The 21,376-nt window shown below is 39.7% G+C and overlaps 1 protein-coding gene across 1 annotated transcript; it reads left to right on the forward strand.

The window, feature by feature from the left end:
* Nucleotides 1-185: 185 nt before the first annotated feature.
* LOC113681287 (uncharacterized) lies at nucleotides 186-20,194 on the forward strand. Its single transcript, XM_027198368.2, has 15 exons — nucleotides 186-849; nucleotides 4,963-5,034; nucleotides 5,898-6,055; nucleotides 6,478-6,563; nucleotides 6,727-6,816; nucleotides 7,134-7,269; nucleotides 7,463-7,633; nucleotides 8,224-8,419; nucleotides 11,825-11,931; nucleotides 12,450-12,597; nucleotides 13,149-13,405; nucleotides 14,472-14,572; nucleotides 15,455-17,629; nucleotides 17,893-18,079; nucleotides 18,682-20,194. Exons 1-15 carry the CDS (start codon nucleotides 827-829, stop codon nucleotides 18,867-18,869), a joined length of 4,095 nt encoding a protein of 1,364 aa, XP_027054169.2. The 5' UTR covers nucleotides 186-826; the 3' UTR covers nucleotides 18,870-20,194.
* Nucleotides 20,195-21,376: the final 1,182 nt, after the last annotated feature.

The following is a 21,376-nucleotide window of genomic DNA, read 5'->3' on the forward strand; positions in this document are numbered from 1 at the left end:
AACAACAACAAAGAGTAATTACCTTTTTTTTTTACCTGGTTAGGTTTTGTTAATCTTTTCACTCTCAAGAGTCACTTGCAGGATATCTTTCCTCTTAAACATCATTATATTTTAAGTAGAAATGTGACACGACAAAGAAAAAAAAAACCCACCTACGAAGTTTTCAGAATTCAATCAAACTTTCCAGTTCGTTAGGTAAAAAGGAGGAATAGAAATGAGATCGTGAGCATAAACAAGCAATAACAGGAGCATTCGACATGTGTTTATCCCGTGCTTCTTAATGCCGGAAAGCTATTGTTAATTTTGCCGTATTTGTAATGGTTTTGATCACATTTCCTGTGAACATGCTCTTCAAGTGATCTGAGATGTTCCACGGCATGCGACCTAGGACTGGGCTCTACAATAGTGGGGTGCCGAGACTTGCCGAATGTCTTCGGAAGTCACCGAATGCTAATTCACGGGATTCTGCACTGTTGTTGGGAATTGGTAGACGTAGACTTGCTAATGTTGTGCTTGTTTTCAGACTCTTGAGCTACATGTTCATTTGGTTTGGTTACCAAGGAGGATTTTGAAGGGTTGAAATGGTTTGGCACTGCTACTTATGATTTCCGTTTGGTAAACTTTGAACTTCCATCCTTGTCCGCCATTTTGTTTAGTCGAATCGGCTAGAAGGACGTGCGCGTGTTTACAAGTGTTTTGGCACAGATATCGCCATTTTACAATCACGCTAGCTGAGGAATGGACATATTCCGCCATAAACACTGCTTTTGCAGTTCTGTGTACAACATGAATGGCGGTAAAGTGTTATGAACAAGACCAATGAGCTATGAATGAATCTGTGGAAAACGGGTTAGTAGCTATATTTTGTGATAAACTATGATAGTTAGGGATGCTTTAACTGATCACCGATGACCTCCAACCTCTTCTTTCGACACAGCTGCCTTCTAAAGTGTCACAAGGAACGATTCGGTGTATTTTAGTTTTTTATTCTGAATATAAAAGTTGTACTCACGAAGGTTTCTCATACTATCCACGGTTAAGGTCTGATCGATCGATCTTGTTCATATTTACCAGTTTCATATGGTACTTTCCTCCCTCAACCCTGACCTGTGCGATATCTACTCTAGGATCTTGTCTTTGTGGCGTTTTCATGGATGTTTTGCCCAATGTTCGGCCATAGGCCAACGTGCGTTTTAAGACTTCATCACTTAGAATTCAGTGCATTCATCGTCGCATGTGCGTTTACGTTCACAGCGATCTTCATGAGTCACCTAGCAGTAAATGGGAACGTCTTTTTGTTGTATTTTGTGAAATCTTTGTTCAAGTAAAATTTAATTCACAATATGATCGGTGAATTAAATCTTCTACCTCGACATTTTCATTTACATCTAAAATCAGAATCTAGTAACCTCCCGGAGGAAATTCTGATGTAATAGTTATTGCCTATGTGGCTTTAGTAGCAAAATATCAGCACCAACATTCTCCTCAAAGTAAGTGCAGTTCAGTTTACTATACAAAACTGAAATTAAACTTGTGATCAGTTGGTCATGTTAAGTAAGCTACTGTAACTCCTTCCAGATTTAGAACTAAACAATTATTGGATGAGGTTCTGTTTTATATTAAGAATAACTGAAGGTCAGGGTTAGTTGTCTTCTTGCACACCTCTGCGTGAAAGATGGATAACGCTATCCAAGGGATAAATTGCCATTCAGGGAATAATTGATAGCAAAATGTACTGTGTTATCCAGATAACATTAACCTAAATGTAGATCATTCTTTCCTTGCAAAAACAGAATTCACTAATAGCTATTACTCATGTGGGGAGCTAATTTCCATAACTCACAAGCAGGTTAATAAAATGTCATTATGAAAATGAAGGTTTAATATATAATGGTAACAGGATGGAGTGGAGTCCAATTCAGTCTGCAATCATACAAGTGATTGAAAAAATTGGATGACTGCAAAGCAGGAGTCCTATTTGGTTATCAAAAGTATGATTACATACAGAATTGGGCAACAAGAAGTCCTGTCAACAATTAATGAAAACTAGACAAAATTTGAGAAAGAAACTTGACATCAGTGAAACAATTTTATGAGAATAAAACAATAGTTAACTCAGCAAAATGCAAGACAATAGAGCATGCACATGATGCGTTCTGTCCACTCATGCAGGTATGACATGTTAACTGTCCTATTACACTGTCCAATTACGACCATGATGTGTACACTGTCCTATTAGAGCGTAAATCGGGATGGTGATAACCAATCACATTTGAAAATTTTGGTATAGTTTTGATTAAAACCATAATATCATCAAGTTTCAAAGAAACTGGTCCTTCTAGTACATGCACTACCAAATATACAGCTATTTCAATTTACGTTGTCGGATCAAAGCTTCAAGGGTACGGGACAAGACTGAAAGGCGGTATGGGTAGATTAGAATTAATTTTAGGCTTTCGGGGTTGTAGGCTTGAGGCTTTGATCCGACAACGTAAATTGAAATAGCTGTATATGTATAATGGGACAAAATAACAACTTTTACCTGATAAATTTGAATATTTTCATTATCAGTTTGCTTGATAATGTATGGATAATATAGGTACAAGTTACATGTTAATAACCCCTTCACTACCAGAAGTGATTAACATGTAACTTCTCCCTATAATATCTATACATACTGTAGCAAGCAGGTAATGAGAATACTCAGATGTAGACAGGTAGAGGTTACCTTGATCTATCCCCAAATTCTCATAACTAATTTACAAGGGAATGTGTTGAAGCTAGAAGGAAGAATTAATAATCAGATCTTGGGTTAATCAATTCTGGGATTTAATAGGTCATGGTCACTATCTTAAGTATATATTAATATCATGGTATTGGAGGCTAATTTGGAGAATTTAAACAATTTTTGGTGTAAAATATTTCTTGACAGATTTGTTGCAATGACTTGAATTTTTCACATATGATATATGATTCTATTTATAATTTGAGAAAAACACTTTCATTTTGCTCAGTGCCATGGAATTTGTGGAATGTCATGGAATTAAGGAGTGTGTCCAAAAGGCCATTTTAGAGAAAAACTTCTCTAAATCTGAGCCAATTTAATGTTACTGAAAATGGTATGGCATATGCACAAAGATAACAGTAATAAAGATTTGCAGTGCTGTCTGCCAAATAATATTTTATTTTGACAATTTTATCCTCAAAAGATAAAAAAAATCAAGATTGAGATCCAATACCTTCTCATTTGGTAATTGTTTTGGGGGACTGTGGCAGACTGCATTGTAAATTTACCTCATCTTATGTAGTTTTGGTTTGCCAAGTTTCAGATCAAAAGAATTAATCTTTCCCATGATAGTGCTGTTGCAGTGGCATGGCACGATATAGCTGCACTTATTAATTTGCAAAAAGCAGTAATATCTTTGGCAGAATTTGTTAGAGAACCCTTCTGGCAGATACCATCTCATGTAAGCAAGTTATACATGGCTGCAGCAGTAAAATGCAAAATAGCGCATTATATATGGTCATAATGGCCACATTTGTCTGGCTATTTTTCCTGCAAAACCAATCAGAACATGAGACTACAAAGATCTGAACCATCTGTAGCAGCAACTCCTATCCTGTGATGTTGAGACAACCTTAGTGCCCATGCTGTGCATTAGCAGGAGAAGGAAGAGCAAAAGGAAAGTAGAGGTTGTAGTGAATGTCCTACACTTTCTCTTACCTCAAGTATTGACATCACTTGGTTTGGAAGTGAAAAGGAGGAAAGTGGGACATCAGACACCACAGAAATAGGATGTGGAGTGGGCCTCTGAAAGTCACAACTTTCAACCTATTAAAGGCTGTCTGACTAAATAGAATACATAGTTATTTGCTCGCTTATGGTTATGTTGCATCCCAAATATTAGAAATGTTATTAAAAATGCAAACAAAAACGCTTACAAAAACATATTTTTGTTTTCATTGCTTGGAAAATAAAAGTTGTCAGCTATCATAGTAAAAGTAGAAAAAAGTGCTTCATATTTCATAATTGAATAGTTACTTATGAAATGGATGTGTCAGAAAAGTTATATAAAGGAAGTATCATGAATTGCACACACCATTAGATCAGGATGGTATCTATATTTTGCTGCGAGATTCATCCTTCACATTGAAACTCTATCACATGTATCCAATCATCAAATTTTGCAAATAGGCTTTTTAAACAATAGTCTTAAAAATGTGAGAAAGGAAAGGCATTCTGAAAAGGTTGAGTTAGCCTCCAGTTTCTTGATTAGTACTAACATCATCATAATCAAAACTGTAAAATGCCAGCCTGACTTAAGCATATGACAGTCTATGGATCATGCCTGTAATTGGACAGTGTAATAGGACAGTTTTATGCTGCATACCTGTGAAACTGGACATTATGTGCCTCTCTGCATGTCGTTGTTGTCCTTTTTGCTGAGTTAGCATTTTTTTTTTTTTTCAAAAAAAACAATCAAAGGTTAGTTAATTTCTTAAAATGTTTCCTCAGCTTTGGTAATCAGACTTTGAGTTGTCCAATTCTGTCTGTACTTATACTCTTAACCCTCTAACTCCCAGATCAAATTTGTCATTCTCCTTACTGTCAACCATACAATTCCTATAATGTTAGTCCAGAGAATTTAGTATTGGATCAACTAATTATCCCCAAATTAATATTTTTCTTTATTCTCATCTCTTATCTGGTTGATATTATGTTGATATTGTCAGGAGAAATTCTGTCTTGATCACTTGTGGGAGTTAAAAGGTTGATGAACAAATCAGACTCCTGCCTCATGGTTGTCTGATTTTATTTATCACACATGAAAACAGACCAGTCCTGTCCTATTACCATTACTTATTAACATCATTGCTGTAATCATGGTCATGATCATTATCAATAGTGTACATTGATATTATTAAACTAACCTAATGGTTATCCTTGTTTCTTGATAACAGGGAGGATGGAGGTGAAGGGCTGCTTGATGTAGGGGATAATCATGACCATGGAAGCAATTCGAAAAAATACAAGTAAGATGTCGTCCTAATCTTGCTTTTTCAATGCAGAGGGGATTTTTAAAAGCATTGAATGCATTTATGTCTGAATTTCTCGTTGTTACTTGGTTACAAAAGCTTGTGAAAGAGCGGAAATGAACTTAGAGAACTATACAAGGCTGTAATGGCTAAAGGTGTTCATGCTCTGGTTTTTTAATCTCTTTGGAATGTCTCAAGATGTTACAGACTTGTAAGGCTTGAGTTGAAGAGTGAAGGGTTTAAGTCTACAGAAAGAATTTTTAGTCACCATTCAGTGCATGATTGGTGTCATTGTTGTGAATGAATTGAGTCTCTCAAGGTGTTATGTATCATGCTTCTGTGACTGCTTTCCTAGTGTCAATATGTTTGGAACATTAAGATAGTAAATTGTTGTCATTTGTCAATTTGTGCCAAAATTATTGCTCTAAACAGTTAAGAATATATGAAAGTCATATATTTGACTAAATATTGATGAAATATTGATAATACTTTAAATTATTGCTCTCTACACAAGATCTGACACATAAAAAAACATTGGGTATACAACTGTATGATGAACTAATCATGGTAACTAACACCAATTGTCTTGTAAGATGGTCTTAACTTAGTTTGTATTTATTGTTAATTCCCTTGCGATGGGCATCAGTGATCATATTTATCAAGGGAAACTTGTGATCCTTATAAACTGTAAAAAGCCACTAGTAGGAAGGATGTGTATTTGCAAATGTGTTCTGCACAATGACTGAAGTCTTGGCTGACAAACTGGGAGGTCAAACATCAAGAAACATGTTTTTGTTTGTTATTTTTATAACTATTTGGCTTGTTTGTCTGTGTAATGATGTACATCTTGTTATTCACAGGCCCTCACGAAACTTGAGTGAGAAGAAGAGACGTGACAAGCTTAATATTTACATAAGTGAATTAGCAGCCATGGTTCCATCTTGTGCAAGTTCACAGCGCAAGCTTGATAAAACCACTGTGCTCAAAATGACAGTTGCCTACATGAAAGTTCATAATGGTAAGATTAGTATTTAATGAGTTAATGAACACATTTTATTACCAAATATGCACTAGGTAAACTTGTTTATTCTGGGCTCCAATACAAAATTAAAATCCTTAATCACCTTTCGGTGATCAAGTGGCTGGTAGCCAGTTGTAAATTTTCAGTTGCTAATTTAAAATTTGCAGCTGTATACACCTGTAGTTACCACAACTTTGGTCTGGCAATGAGATCAGTTGCTGACTATGTGTCTCCTTGTTTGCAATATATTTTTTTCAAGCATTACGTCTCACTGATAGTGCATCTAAATTGGAAGAATGATGTAATATTTATTAGGTTTCATAATACAGGCCACAGATTTGTTTGGGTCTGTATAATTTTGTTCAACTTCTCATTGAACTGGAGCATTTATGTCATGACTTTCTTGTGTATTTTTGCAGATTTAACAATGTCTGTCCTTGGAAATGAATCTGGATTAATGTCCTCTTTTCTATCTAGTGAAGAAATTGGTGAACTATTAGACAAAGTGAGTCACCACCATATTATGTTTACTTGCATTGTATTTTAAATGATTGTTCTATGGTTATTCCCAAAGTTGGTTTTACATCTGCAATATCTATAGTTGTTGTGCCTCAGTTGAAGCATGTCTGACTGCAGTTGTAACACTAACATGTTCAATAATTTCCCAGGCTCTGAATGGCTTCTTACTGGTGTTATCTACCAATGGGAACTTTGTTTATGTGTCTAAAAGCATTGAAGATCTTAGTGGCCTCAAGAAGGTGAGTTGATGCATGCATGTATTGATTGACAACATTAGCACAGTATGACAGTGTAAATTCATGAAGCCTTTACACCCTAACATCAGTATGCATATTCTCTATACCCCTCTCTATACATTTATTTTGGAACTGACAGGGGGAATAAACAACAATATAAGCTCATTAGGTTGATGACATTTCCTTTAGTCTCATGATCTTAATGAGTGATTCAGCAGTATTACTGAAAGAAAATTATACACTGGTTTAGTTGTTTTCTCTCATATTTATCATTGCCTTTAATTGTGAGTTCCAATCTTTGTTTTTGTTGTTCTTTTTAGGAAGAACTGATCGGCAAGAGTATATTTGAGATTGTTCATCCAGATGATAAAGAAGCAATGGTTAGAGAAATTCATCGTCAAGACATAAAACATTCTACAGGATTCAATTCTCATTCTGATCAGCTGGAGCTAACAGGTACATGTGCATGTACATGCAGTGTTTACTTTAGCTGTGTGAAATCTTTTCATTCTCCCTAATATTTTTCTTTTGCACTTAATTTAAACTTATTATCTTTAAAATCATTTTTTATTGTTGTTGTTGTTCTCAGCATCAGTTTTCATATGATTCTACATTTTGCATTTGGGATGAATTATTTTTTTTCCTGAAGGAAATGCCACCTCACTCCAGAGTATGGTGGAAAGCAAGCCATCTCGTCGCACCTTTAACTTCCGCATGTTAGTGAGAGGAAAAGATGGTGAGCCCAGTGGCAATGAAGATGTTTTCTGTGTTGGCTACATTGACCAGTGGACGAAGAAAGAAGCTGAGCATCAGAAGCAACGTAAGATATTTTAACGTACAAAGTTGGCAGTACTGTGGCAACATGCATACCACTTGGCCTCTTGGGATTTGTGTCTCTGTCGAAGTGTTCTCCCCAAAGCCCCATACTCCCCTCCCTACTCTTACACTCAAATTAACCATGTGTCACTATGTCTTACTGTGATATCTGACTTTGATTTTTCTGCAACATCTGTAGATTGATAGATAGCTTTATTTATTCACGGTAAAATCCTTCGGCACAATCTAAGAGTACAAAATATCTAATTCTGTCTAGCTAAACTAACTAATAATTAGTAGAATATTTTAAGAATAAAAATCTATAATATCATTAAAGGTGATTTTCTAGGATGCTGTGTCTCATTCAAAAGCTGTAATGAAACACTTTATCTAAGTTCATGGGAGAGGCTGTTCCATAACATAACACTCCTTGAGAAAAAGTTTCTCTCCAAATAGTTGGTGTAGGGTTTTGGAACAGCCAATTTATTTTTCGGAATTACTCAGTTGTTGTGAAGTAATATCATTTTGGGATATAAATCGAGATTGTTGACATTCAGAGGTCAATCCATAAAGTTTTGTGTTTGGCTTCTTTAGGGATACTGGCAACCAGTGATAATTCACTATCTAATGCCCTCACTCCTATTGGCGGAACAGTCAACCCATTTTTTCTGGTGGGTGTCGGCATTATGTCCAGTCCCAGTTTCACGCGTGTTGTGGAGTGCGAATGTGATGACAGTAATTTTACATCTCGGCACAGTCTTGATGGAAAGTTCCTTTTTGTTGATCCACGGTAAGGATGTAGGCTTGGTAGATATAGTAGGCTATCTAGATGTAGTGGGCCAGCTAGATGTACAGAGTAAGCTAGATGTAGAGGGCCAGCTAGATATACAGTAGTAGGTTAGCTGGATGTAGTAGGCTAGCTAGATGTAGTAGGCTAGCTAGATGTAGTAGGTTAGCTAGATGTAGTAGGTTAGCTATATGTAGTAGGCCAGCTAGATATAGTAGGTTAGCTAGATGTAGTAGGTTAGCTAGATGTAGTAGGCTAGCTAGATGTAGTAGGTTAGCTAGATGTAGTAGGTTAGCTAGATAACGTGGGTTAGCTAGATGTAGTAGGCTAGCTAGATGTAGTAGGTTAGCTAGATGTAGTAGGTTAGCTAGATAACGTGGGTTAGCTAGATGTAGTAGGTTAGCTAGATGTAGTAGGCTAGCTAGATGTAGTAGGTTAGCTAGATGTAGTAGGTTAGCTAGATGTAGTAGGTTAGCTAGATGTAGTAGGTTAGCTAGATGTAGTAAGTTAGCTAGATAACGTGGGTTAGCTAGATGTAGTAGGTTAGCTAGATGTAGTAGGCTAGCTAGATAACGTGAGTTAGCTAGATGTAGTAGGTTAGCTAGATGTAGTAGGCTAGCTAGATGTAGTAGGTTAGCTAGATGTAGTAGGTTAGCTAGATAACGTGGGTTAGCTAGATGTAGTAGGTTAGCTAGATGTAGTAGGCTAGCTAGATGTAGTAGGTTAGCTAGATGTAGTAGGTTAGCTAGATAACGTGGGTTAGCTAGATGTAGTAGGTTAGCTAGATGTAGTAGGCTAGCTAGATGTAGTAGGTTAGCTAGATGTAGTAGGTTAGCTAGATAACGTGGGTTAGCTAGATGTTGTAGGTTAGCTAGATGTAGTAGGCTAGCTAGATAACGTGGGTTAGCTAGATGTAGTAGGCTAGCTAGATGTAGTAGGTTAGCTAGATAACATGGGTTAGCTAGATGTAGTAGGTTAGCTAGATGTAGTAGGCTAGCTAGATGTAGTAGGTTAGCTAGATGTAGTAGGTTAGCTAGATGTTGTAGGCTAGCTAGATGTAGTAGGTTAGCTAGATGTAGTAGGCTAGCTAGATGTAGTAGGTTAGCTAGATGTAGTAGGTTAGCTAGATGTAGTAGGTTAGCTGGATGTAGTAGGCTAGCTAGATAACGTGGGTTAGCTAGATGTAGTAGGTTAGCTAGATGTAGTAGGCTAGCTAGATGTAGTAGGTTACCTAGATGTAGTAGGTTAGCTAGATGTTGTAGGCTAGCTAGATGTAGTAGGTTAGCTAGATGTAGTAGGCTAGCTAGATTTAGTAGGCTAGCTGAATAAAGTGGGTTAGTTAGATGTAGTAGGTTAGCTAGATGTGGTAGGTTAGCTATATGTGGTAGGTTAGCTAGATGCAGTAGGCTGGCTAGATGTAGTAGGCTAGCTAGATGTAGTAGGCTAGCTAGATAAAGTGGGTTAGCTAGATGTAGACTAGCTAGATGTAGTAGGCTAGCTAGATGTAGTAGAGTAGCTAGATGTAGTAGGTTTTCTAGATGTAGTAGGCTAGTGAGATGTAGTAGGTTAGCTAGATGTTGTAGGTTAGCTAGATAAAGTGGGTTAGCTAGATGTAGTAGGCTAGCTAGATGTAGTGGGCTAGCTAGATGTAGTAGGTTAGCTAGATGTAGTAGGCTAGCTAGATAAAGTGGGTTAGCTAGATGTAGTAGGTTAGCTACATGTAGTAAGTTAGCTAGATGTAGTAGGTTAGCTAGATGTAGTAGTAGCAGGTTAGCTAGATGTATTAGGCTAGCTAGATGTAGTAGGTTAGCTAGATGTATTAGGCTAGCTAGATGTAGTAGGTTAGCTAGATGTAGTAGGCCAGCTAGATGTAGTAGGTTAGCTAGATGTAGTAGGTTAGCTAGATATAGTAGGCCAGCTAGATGTAGTAGGTCAGCTAGATGTAGTAGGTCAGCTAGATGTAGTAGGTCAGCTAGATGTAGTAGGCTAGCTAGATGTAGTAGGCTAGCTAGATGAAGTAGGTTAGCTAGATGTAGTAGGCCAGCTATATGTAGTAGGTTAGCTAGATGTAGTAGCCTAGCTAGATGTAGTAGGTTAGCTAGATGTAGTAGGCTAGCTAGATGTAGTAGGCTAGCTAGATGTAGTAGGCTAGCTAGATGTAGTAGGCTAGCTAGATGTAGTAAGCTAGCTAGATGTAGTAGGCTAGCTAGATGAAGTAGGTAGTAGGTTAGCTAGATGTAGTAGGCTAGCTAGATGTAGTAGGTTAGCTAGATGTAGTAGGCTAGCTAGATGTAGTAGGCTAACTAGATGAAGTAGGTTAGCTAGATGTAGTAGGCCAGCTAGATATAGTAGGTTAGCTAGATGTAGTAGGTTAGCTAAATGTAGTAGCCTAGCTAGATGTAGTAGGTTAGCTAGATGTAGTAGGCTAGCTAGATGTAGTGGGCTAGCTAGATATAGTAGGCTAGCTAGATGAAGTAGGTTAGCTAGATGTAGTAGGCCAGCTAGATGTAGTAGGCCAGCTAGATGTAGTAGGTTAGCTAGATGTAGTAGGTTAGCTAGATGTAGTAGGTTAGCTAGATGTAGTAGCCTAGCTAGATGTAGTAGGTTAGCTAGATGTAGTAGCCTAGCTAGATGTAGTAGGCTAGCTAGATGTAGTAGGCTAGCTAGATGAAGCAGGTTAGCTAGATGTAGTAGGCCAGCTAGATGTAGTAGGCCAGCTAGATGTAGTAGGACAGCCAGATGTAGTAGGACAGCCAGATGTAGTAGGCTAGCTAGATGTAGTAGGCCAGCTAGATGTAGTAGGCCAGCTAGGTTTAGTAGGCCAGCTAGATGTAGTAGGCTAGCTAGATGTAGTAGGCTAGCTAGATGTAGTTGGCTAGCTTTATGTAGTAAGCTAGCTAGATGTAGTAGGGTAGCTGTATGTAGTAAGTTAGCTAGCTCTAGTGGTCTAGGGGTATGTAGTAAGCTAGGTAGATGTAGCAAGCTAGCTAAATGTAGCAAGCTAGCTAAATGTAGTAAGCTAGCTTGATGTATTGGGCTAGCTAGATGTAGTAGGTTAGCTGTATGTAGTAAGCTTACTAGGTGTACTTTTATTAGGAGTAGAACTGTGTAACTTATACATGTAAATGACGTGGAATTTGATGAGAGGGTTTTATTGTTTTATTTAGTTATATTTACTGTCTGTATTAAAGTAAAACGATCGTAACAGCTTTATAGTGTAGTCCTGGTCGTTTTCAGTTAGAAGTGCAATTGCAGTGTATTTGCGAGGCTACTTTTGTACAGTTTTTTTGTCAATTTTAGAGTATTGTATACTATTCCAAATACAACTAATCCAACAGATATCCCTTCGGTTAGATATTTGAGAGAGAGTAACCAGTTCCTTTATTTTCTTTTGTGGTTCTGTTTAAGGTCAATCTCCATCACGGGTTACATGCCATTTGAGGTCCTTGGTACATCAGTTTATGACTATATTCACGAAGATGATTTGACAGTTTACGCTAAAGCGCACGAAGCACGTAAGTGAAATAAAGTTTAATAAAGTAATTTGGTATTAGGAACTGAGTTAATAACGTAAAATGGTCGCCGTTGAGATCTTCAAAGGTGACGTTTCGGCATTCGCTCTGACGAAATGCTAACACTCGAAACGTCAGCTTTAAAACTCTTTACGGTGGCCAATTATTTTACGTTATCAACTCAGTTGAAAAAACGAAATTATCTTGTTATACTCTCCCACCGACGCAGCATCACAGTTTCTTTAGAAACTTACCCCCTTTATTCATTTGAAATAAAGTTTGTCTTTTAACACTCTTTATGGTCTGCCATACAATTTTGATAATGCTACATGTAGTTCGGAGAATTTGATATATTTAAATTTGGTAATAATACCCTAATTGATATTTTTCTTTATTCTCATCACTTGTCTGCTTGATATTGTATTGATTTTGTAAGGAGAAATTCTGTCATGGTCACTTCTGGAGTGACAAGGGTTAAAAGCTCTAAGCTCACTTTTTAAATTGCTTTGTTGTCGTTTTAGTTATGGAATACGGTGAGGGAAAAACTGGCTTTTACCGCATTTTGAGCAAAGGGTACCAGTGGATATGGGCGGCAACAAGGAGTTACATTTCCTTTAATCACTGGAATTCCAAGCCTGAAATATACTGCAGTAATACGAAAGTAATAAGGTGGGTTAAAATAAATAATTGTTTTGATCATGAAATTAGCTCATCAGCAGAAAGTCAGGTTAGCTTTCAAAGGGGAAGGAATTTTCACCTAGGTTAGCTGATTCTTGAAAAATCGTGCGCAACAGAGCAGAGGGTAAGAGGTAAGAGGGCAAAAGATCACTCCTCTGCCTAGACGGGAACGCCTTAGTCGAGTAACCCGTGCTTGGTGCTAACTGTGAGAGGCATACAAAAGGTAAGTTTCTTACAGAAGCATGCAACTGTAACATGTTCCAATCTCTCCGTCAGTGTAGACAAGCGGAAGAGGGACTAGTAGCAATTGCATTGTCAGGGCTCTTGGTGTAGAAGACACAGTCTACGTCACACTATTGTTTTCATCGTTTTCTTATTCCCAGTTGTGATGAAATTCTATTGTGGCGGTACACAGCTGGTACTGCCTCTGGTACTGCCTCTGCACAGACCGTAGAAAATTTAACATTTGGCGGTACTTTGTGAACGATATGATTTCGTTCAAAACTGCAAAGTATTTACGGAAAAACGATGTTTATTTGCAGTGCTGCGGAGGGTGAAAAGTCACTAAGAGTCAGAGAAAAGGAAATGGAAATTTTGAAAGCTAGTCAGGAAAGTCACCAGTCGCGATTCTCTCAATATAAAGCCCCCTTGAAGTGTAACAGCCCTCATGAAGCCAATGCGTTGGTTCTGGCCAAGTGGGCAGCGGATGAGTTGAACTCAACGTCCCTGCCGTTAGAACAAACTGATAGCGGCGAAAACCCTGGCGGGGACCAGAATGCTCTGGGAACGAACAAGCAAGGTATGTGTTTGAATTTTGGCTTTCTTCACACACGAAACCTGAAAGTTAATGGAGAAGATTATAACTGCTGTTGACATCCAGGGAGATGGGATCTTACGCGAGAGATTTCGTGTCACCTTCCAGATCTTGAGTCTCTCCTGTCAAACTGGCTGGCATGCTGTTACGTTGTGTGACGTGTTGTCATGTCGTGTGTTATGCTGTCGAGTTCTGTGGCAAACTATCAAGTTCTGTAACATACTGTGTGTCCAAAGTTAATAGAAGTTAATTGTTTTATAAACCCGAAAATTTGTTTCATTTTTTATTAATACCTTTTTTTCCGACTAGAACGTGCGCATCATTCCAATCATTCTGAACTTGGCTGACCAGTGAAATCTTCCATTAATTTATTCGGTCATAATGCGCACACGCGAAAATAGAAGATTGTGTACCGCCAAGAGCTCCTAACGACCTGTTAACATCAGTATGCATGTTCAACTCTACTCTACATAAAATGATGTTTCAAATATGTACAGGAGCAGGACACGTGACATGGATTGGTTGACCACTCGCATAAATGATTGTGAACATATGAAAATCATGTGAACTGCGAATCTAGAAAAGACTATGAAAGCGATGTGCGTAGTAATGAACACTATTGGAGCAATAGTGGAAATAAGGCCTGAAAAAAAAAAAAGATGAAAATCAGGCCTATACGGGATTTGAACCCATGACCTTTGCGATACTGGTGTAGTGCTCTAACCACTGGGCTATCAAGCCTACTGGCTACAACTATCATGTTGGTTCCAAATAAACCTGCGAAGTGATGAATAAATATTTGTGAATATATGAAAATCATATATGTGAACTGCGGATTAAGAAATAAATAGGAAAGAGATCTTCGCAGTAATGAACTCTACTTAAGCAGTTAGGAAAATAAGGCCTAAATTTGTACAGGCCTGATTTTTCTTCAGGTCTTATTTCCACTACTGCGTAAGTAGTGTTAAAAATGCGAAGATCACTTTCATATTCAGTCCTCGTATAATTTATAATGTTATTCTTTTATTTTGCTTTCTTCTTCTGTGTTCAGATGTGGCTCTGTTTGGCAGTGCGGACGACAGGAGGTCTGGGGCTGAATCACAAGCTGGTGATAGCGAAACCGACACGAGGGATATGGACCAAGACTCGTTTGTACGTTTTCATTCTTTTTTCTCTTTGTTTGGTTTTTATTGGGGTGTGTTTGTTTTTGTAATGCATCATGCGTGAACTTATTGAATAAAGGGGTAAGTTTCAAAAGAAACTGTAATGTAGCGTGGGTGGGATAGTATGACAAGATCATCTCTTTTTAATCAACTCTGTTGATAAATAGGGAGTAGTACGTGGTTGCTTGTAGATATGGAATTTCTCTTCGAGTATTCAACCCCATAGCTCGCGAGCGAGGGCAGCGAACCAGAGAGATATCGAGTTATCGAGTTGTCGTGAGCTGTCGAGTTGAGCACTCGAAGATAAATCCCATATCTACAACAACCATGTTTTATGTTGTTTACGATATAAACACGATAGCCCTTTCCTGAAAAGAAAAGTCGACTTTATTAATGAATGAAGAATTAGATCTAAAGTCCGAGAGGAAAGTCGTAACGCGCGTCTGCAGTAAGGCTCAAGTTGAAAAAAATCGATCAACACAAAAACAAACAATAGGCGTAACTTCAATTTACAAAATTCTCAGTGATTGACTTTTTCCTTACCGACAGAAGAAATCTATCGGGTACACAACCAAAATCGGCCTGTGGCAACTCTTCCAGTTGTCGATTTTCGTTCTTAGCCGCGAGAAATGCTATTACTAAAGCCACCGAGTACTCAAATTTCGGTTTTCTTTTCGTATTTTTTCTTCTCGCGAAAACAGTGCAACCCGGCCTTAATTTCGACAATTACCTTAACCAAATGTTAGTGCTTATCGGGATGATTGGTACCCGGTGGTTCCTCTGATCTCTGTGCGGCTAGTTAACCTTTGGCATCGGGAATTTTTCCGATGCCTGGTATTGTACAAATGTAACCAAAGTGCTTTATGTACAGGATCTTCCCTCAACTGTTGATGAACTTGAGCGCTTCCGAGAGGCTCAGCGCCTTCTTCAAAATCAACTTCTGGAGAAGCACTCCTTGTTATTGAAAGCCGTGGCTCGACAGAAACAGCAGCTACAAGAAATCCAGCAGCACATGATACTTAACCTTCAGTCGCAGCTGTTTGTAGATCCAGTCAAACTACAAGAAACGTGCTCGGGTTACTTTGAGAGGAACAAGGACTTGTCCGAGAGGCATGAAGTACAGGAGCAGGCTCTCGAATCCATCAGTCGGAAGCTTGAAGCGCAGATGCAAACAGCTGAACGCAGATATCAGCGCCATTTTAAGTTGCTCATGGAGAAGAAAGCCGAGGAGCAACAGATGGCGGCCGAGCAAAGCATTCCCCAAAGTTCTGAAACTTTTATTGACACCGCTGTGTCATTAGGGGGACAACAGCAGGCTCAGCTTGAGAATGAAGATGTTGTTGTGGAGGACATCGATCCGTTAAACTCAAGACAACGACGTGAATTGCAACGGGAGCAAACTTCATCTCCGCTTCAGTTGTTGCCAATAGACAATCAGATTGATCTGCAGCAGCAAGCACATATTGAAGATGTGCAAAGCAACGTAGCAATGTTAAAACGTAGAATGACCAGCCCCTCAAATCAGGGGAATCAAAAGGTCATGCGCGTAGACTCAAACGCGAAACAAATGTGGCCGCAATCGTTGCCATCGGGCGCGCGACCGGAGCTGCAACAACCACAAGCTATCGTGGCAGCGTCAAGACCTTGGCAGCCCAGCAGTGCTGGTCAAGCAGTGACAAATGAAGGGTTTGTCCAGGCAATTCCCGGAGTTAATAACCGTGGATCAGTTACGGTTACGACCAACGTCACTTCCGCTCCTTTGCCAGTGCCGCGACAGGTCGGTATACGACCAAACCAGTCCTCGCACGGCCAACAGAGTGTTCAGTCCCAGCCTTCTAGTTACACGCCCGGTGTTCCCGTGTCGGCCCAGGCCGTTTTGCAGCATTACTCTACGTCTCCACAATTGAATACTCCATCGCATATGAATGGAGGAATTGTGGCCATGTTAGGACAAAGCCCTGGAGCTTTCCAAGGGTCAGGTGACAAGACCGGTTTAGGATTTGCAGCGCCGCAAATTGCAACAGCTTCGGCTGATCCCCTTCAACAGCAGCAGTCGCAACAAAGCTCTCAAATGAACGCATCTATTGTTCAAACTGTGGAGCAACTATTAACGAACTCTACTCAAAACCAGCAGATAATGCAGGTATTATTGACTGTGCTCTCGGCGCTTCAGAGTCAGCCGCAAGTTGCGGCGTCATTGATAACATTGTTGAAGCAGATCCAAGATAGTCAGCAACAAGGACAAGGTGAAGTTCCCTCTCCTGTCCAGCCAGCCCCACCTCAGTTCCCTGTTGGCTTGGGAACCCAGGGACAATCTACCTCACAGCTTTGCACTACTGCCCCACAACCTCTGTACTCCTATGGTAATGAGGTAACTTTCCAACAGCAGCAGCAGCAGCAGCAGCAGCCTACGCCACCTTCAATGCTGCCGAATCAGCAAAGAATTCCTCAGCAGCCGCCAAGATCGCGGCCGACCGTTCCGCTGCAACATCCTCGTCAGGACGCGACAGGTCTAGGTATGACCCGGGTGAGTTCCACAACCACAAGTTACAGCTTCGCTCTACAACAACAGCAGCAACAACAACAAAAGCAACAGCAAAAACAACAACAACAACAACAACAACAACAACAGCGTCAACAACAACAGCAAGAACAGCAGCGGCAGCAGCAACGGCAAATCGCTAGGAATTCGGCTATGACCAACCTAGGAGCATCCCAAATCTCGTCTTCAACGATCACGTCTACGATGAATTTTATGCCATATGAGAACATGGCCTCCACTTCAACTGGTGTGACGTCCGTGGCAGCAGTCCGAGATTTTGACCTGTTAGAGAAAAAGAAAACTTCAAAGTCCAAAGGAGATTATTTCTCGAACTTTTCGTCGGATGAATTGCGCGCGATGTTGATGGATGCTCCCGGAGCAATGTCGAACAATGAAAGCCCGACAAACTTGGCTGTTGATAAGCAGGAGAAGAAACTCGAGGACGAGGAACTACTTTATAATCCACTACTTACGCAACAGCAGCAGCTCTTACAGTTACACCAGGTTTGTTAGTTTGTCTCTTGATTTATTCTTTCCTTCGTTTTCTCTTTCTGTAGACAATTGGTAAAGATTGCAACACCAACGAAGTATTAGGTACTTTCTTTGTGTGCTCTCACAAATTTAACTACAGATAGGTTACGAGGTTGATAAATCTTTTCCTGACCTACTGAAACACCAAATTCTCAGAATGAACAAGAAACAAAACGCACGATCCACGGTAAGGTCAGAAGTGATAGTGTAACTGACTCATCTTGGGTGACTTGTAGGAACAAAGGCGTCAACTTCTTCTCCAGCAACAAGAGCAACGATTACTGATGTTCGAGGAGCAGAAACGGAGAGAGGAAGCCGGCCAACAGCAAACAGCAACTTCGCCTGCAACGTCTAATTTCAGTTCGAGTGGGCTCCGCGCCATGCTATCTGATGATCCGCGGGAAGGAAGTTCGCGACAAATAGGCAAGTGTCTTTAACGCTGCACTTATTATCGCGTGGTAGGTGGAAGCTCGATATGCTTGCGCTCATTTTAAACAGGAGAATCTACACAAAGACCTCTCAGGGATTTAGGCAGGACTTTCCTGCAAAGGGGGTGGTGACTTGCGTAAGCCTCTTTGTAGCATTTGGGGGCATCCCAGATTGTAGTATTCTGCTAATCACAGCTTAGTGCAGAGTAGCGTGACGCCAAGTCGCTCAACGTAACGTAATGGAAAGGCGAGAATTAACGTAACGTATCACAATGTAACGTGACGTAAGCAAAATATGACGAAATCTAACATCACCTAACGTTACCTAATTTTACAAAGACAAACACAGCGTAACCTAAAATAACTCGAGCCATCGTAACCCAATCAAGAGTAACTTACCGCGACGTACCGTAACATAACGCTGTGTAATGTAGCGTAGCCGAACGCAATATAACGTAACGTGGCCTGACATAACCTAACATAACTTTATGTAGCGTAACGCAACATATCATAGCTTAACTTTATCATACGTAACCTATCGTACAACCTATCTTTGAAACGTTTCATAATAATTTCTCGGTGTGTTGTTAATCGCAGGTGACCAGAATGTTCAGGATGGTGGACCATCATTTTCAGGATGGTCTGAAACAAATTATAGTTTGGGCGAAGCTGATGAACAAGTTCTGGGCTTATTACTGGCCGAGTCAGCTTTCGATCCCCTGTTAGACAATATAGACTGGGGAGATGACTCTTACACAGGAGAAATTAACTTAAATCCTGATTAGAACTTGCTCTAAGTCTATCAAGGATGACTGGAAGGTGAACGCTGTGAATTATGGGCTGTGTCACCGAGCGAAGCAGAGGAGGAGACCGAGGGATTCTGCATTCATTCTGAGACGCAAAGTAAAAACGTTGTAGTTTTATCTTGAAGATGTTTTGATTTTACGTGCAAGTATTAGTAGTAGTAAAGTAGTAACGATGGGATTACTATTCAGAACAGCTGAAAGATAGGATGGAATGTTTATTTTGTTTAGTCCTTTATAGTTGGTCGCATGTGTCTAAAATCGGTGTATCGAAATAATGGAGGTTGGTGTGTTTGTGTGCCTAAGTTCTTCCTTCATTTTGGTCTACTTGGCCCATGTTAACGTTTCAAGTTTTGAAGCTGCCATGCTTTATTACTTCTCTATCCAAAATTCGTGTAGTAGTCAATTTTACGATTTCCATTTCTTCAACTAGAGCGAGAGACACCATCCGCGGAAAGAGATAGTTGTTGATCAAGGGAAAGGCTTGTTTAGACAGAAAAGAAAACCTATACAGAGGTAGTAACACTCGTTAAGGTTGTTGTTATGTCGGTTTTTTCACAAGAGTTCTTTCTAGGACTCCCCCCATGTGGGCGATCGCATTTTACAAAAGGGTTGAAACTGTCTTTGCACTGAACCGCGTGAGCTTGGATTGGAATGACTCCGAAGTAGATGTATTTAGCGCGGAATTCTCGATCAAAATCAGTTAAGCCAATATGCCTTCAGAGCATTGCCTTTGTCTTCCTTTGCACTGGACAATTCGAATTTGTAAACAGCCACTTTAGGACAAAATGCCGTGGTCCTGATATCAAATATCGTTAATGTGTTATTTAATCCCTGTTCCTCATTGGCTGGCAATTATCACGTGAGTGGTTGTACTTAGAGGACGTTTGTTCACTTAAGTCGAGGTCAGTTAAACTGTCATTACTTTTTGCTGCACGTGATGATGTATGATCAATGAGGAACTGGAAACAATTTCAAACTTCACAAACCGGAGATTTCGCCCGTGAAATACTTAGCCGACACCGTCATTTAGCTTTCGGGGCAGTCTCCTATACAGATGAACATACTTACAGTTAAATTGCTCTCTACGGGAGCTCCTCTCTCTGTTAATATGATCAACAATAATTCCCCCTCTGACGCTTCTCGTGCATTCTCAATATACCAAAATAGAAATTATGAAATGTAATTTTTTTAATCTGCTTGGGGTAACGCATGGATGAGCAAACTGTACCCCAAAAGTTAATAATTTGAATTGCTTGTTTGATACTGGCATCTTTAATTTTAAAAATAAAGGTTCTTGAAAGAGAGGAAGGCTGATAATTAATTTTGATACACATTACCTGCATTTCAAATTTTTAACGTATTTAAAATGGTTTGAAGATGGAGCAAGAAAGTAACAAATGGAATAAAGAAGGCTTTGTAAACCTGCTCATAACACAAGCGAAAGGCAGCGATGGAAATCTAAGAACTTGATCTTCATTCTCTTCACGAATTCGCGTGAGTGTCACCAAGGTCTGAACACAAATGGCCTTCGCGTATACCGGAAAAGGAATTAGCGGAAGTGGAACAGATAAGGGGAAGCATGTGACTGCCATGCCGATTAAGGATTCTCGTGTTTGCTTGAGACAACCCCCTTCCCCGAGAGAAACTTTGGGGGGGGGGGGGGGGAGCGTTGAGTGACAACCCAAAGAACGGCTGCGAAAGTGCTTGGTGGTTGGCCGGTTGCCTAGAGTTTGATCACATCTGGGAAGTTTAAATTTCCTGGAAAGGAACCAGGTCAATTTTTACAACGTTATTTTTGCATATCGGGCCATAATGTTAAGTGGCTCGATGTCGTTAATTTCTGGAAGCACGTACGTGTTGACTTACTAGTAGGGAACACAAATTTAAAACGTTTAGTCTTTCAAGGTTTTCTGTAGGACTAAAGTAGCTCCTCTAATGTTTCCCTTGCTGGATACACACTTCGTTAGAAAGCAATCAGAATTGTACGACTATCAAACGAGCTCTCTTTTCCTCTTGCAAGCACCTGATGCTGTTTAAATCAGTCTTGAAGGAAGATTGAATAGATTATGTGGAGCACGCCTTTGCCAGAAGCCCAAGAAAGCAGGGTGTGGTAGATTGAGGATGCAATTGACCCCCTCACACTTCTTCAGCAATAAGCCATTTTTCTAATAATATAACTCAACTTGGCATGCCCCCAAGCGTCCGCATGACTTTTGCTGAAAATCCTAGGCAGTCCTTGTTTGCTTTGCTTCCAACATTGGGTCAAAGTTCCAGTGCAAGCAGATTTGAGGAGAGATCGATCTCTCCTGTAACTTGTGGCATCCGCTGCCTAATAAAAAAGCAGTCAACTAAAAGTGGCCGCTAACTCTTGCCAATTGCAAGTTACGATCAAGCGCGATGATTATAGAAATAAAACTGCCTTCGAATATAGTGAATCTGCGCGAAAACCCGGCAGACGAGCACAATTTTTTTTCCTTCGGAGTGGA

Source organism: Pocillopora damicornis, chromosome 13 (genome assembly GCF_964200805.1).
Source record: "Pocillopora damicornis chromosome 13, jaPocDami1.2, whole genome shotgun sequence".
In the NCBI taxonomy this organism is placed as follows: domain Eukaryota; kingdom Metazoa; phylum Cnidaria; class Anthozoa; order Scleractinia; family Pocilloporidae; genus Pocillopora; species Pocillopora damicornis.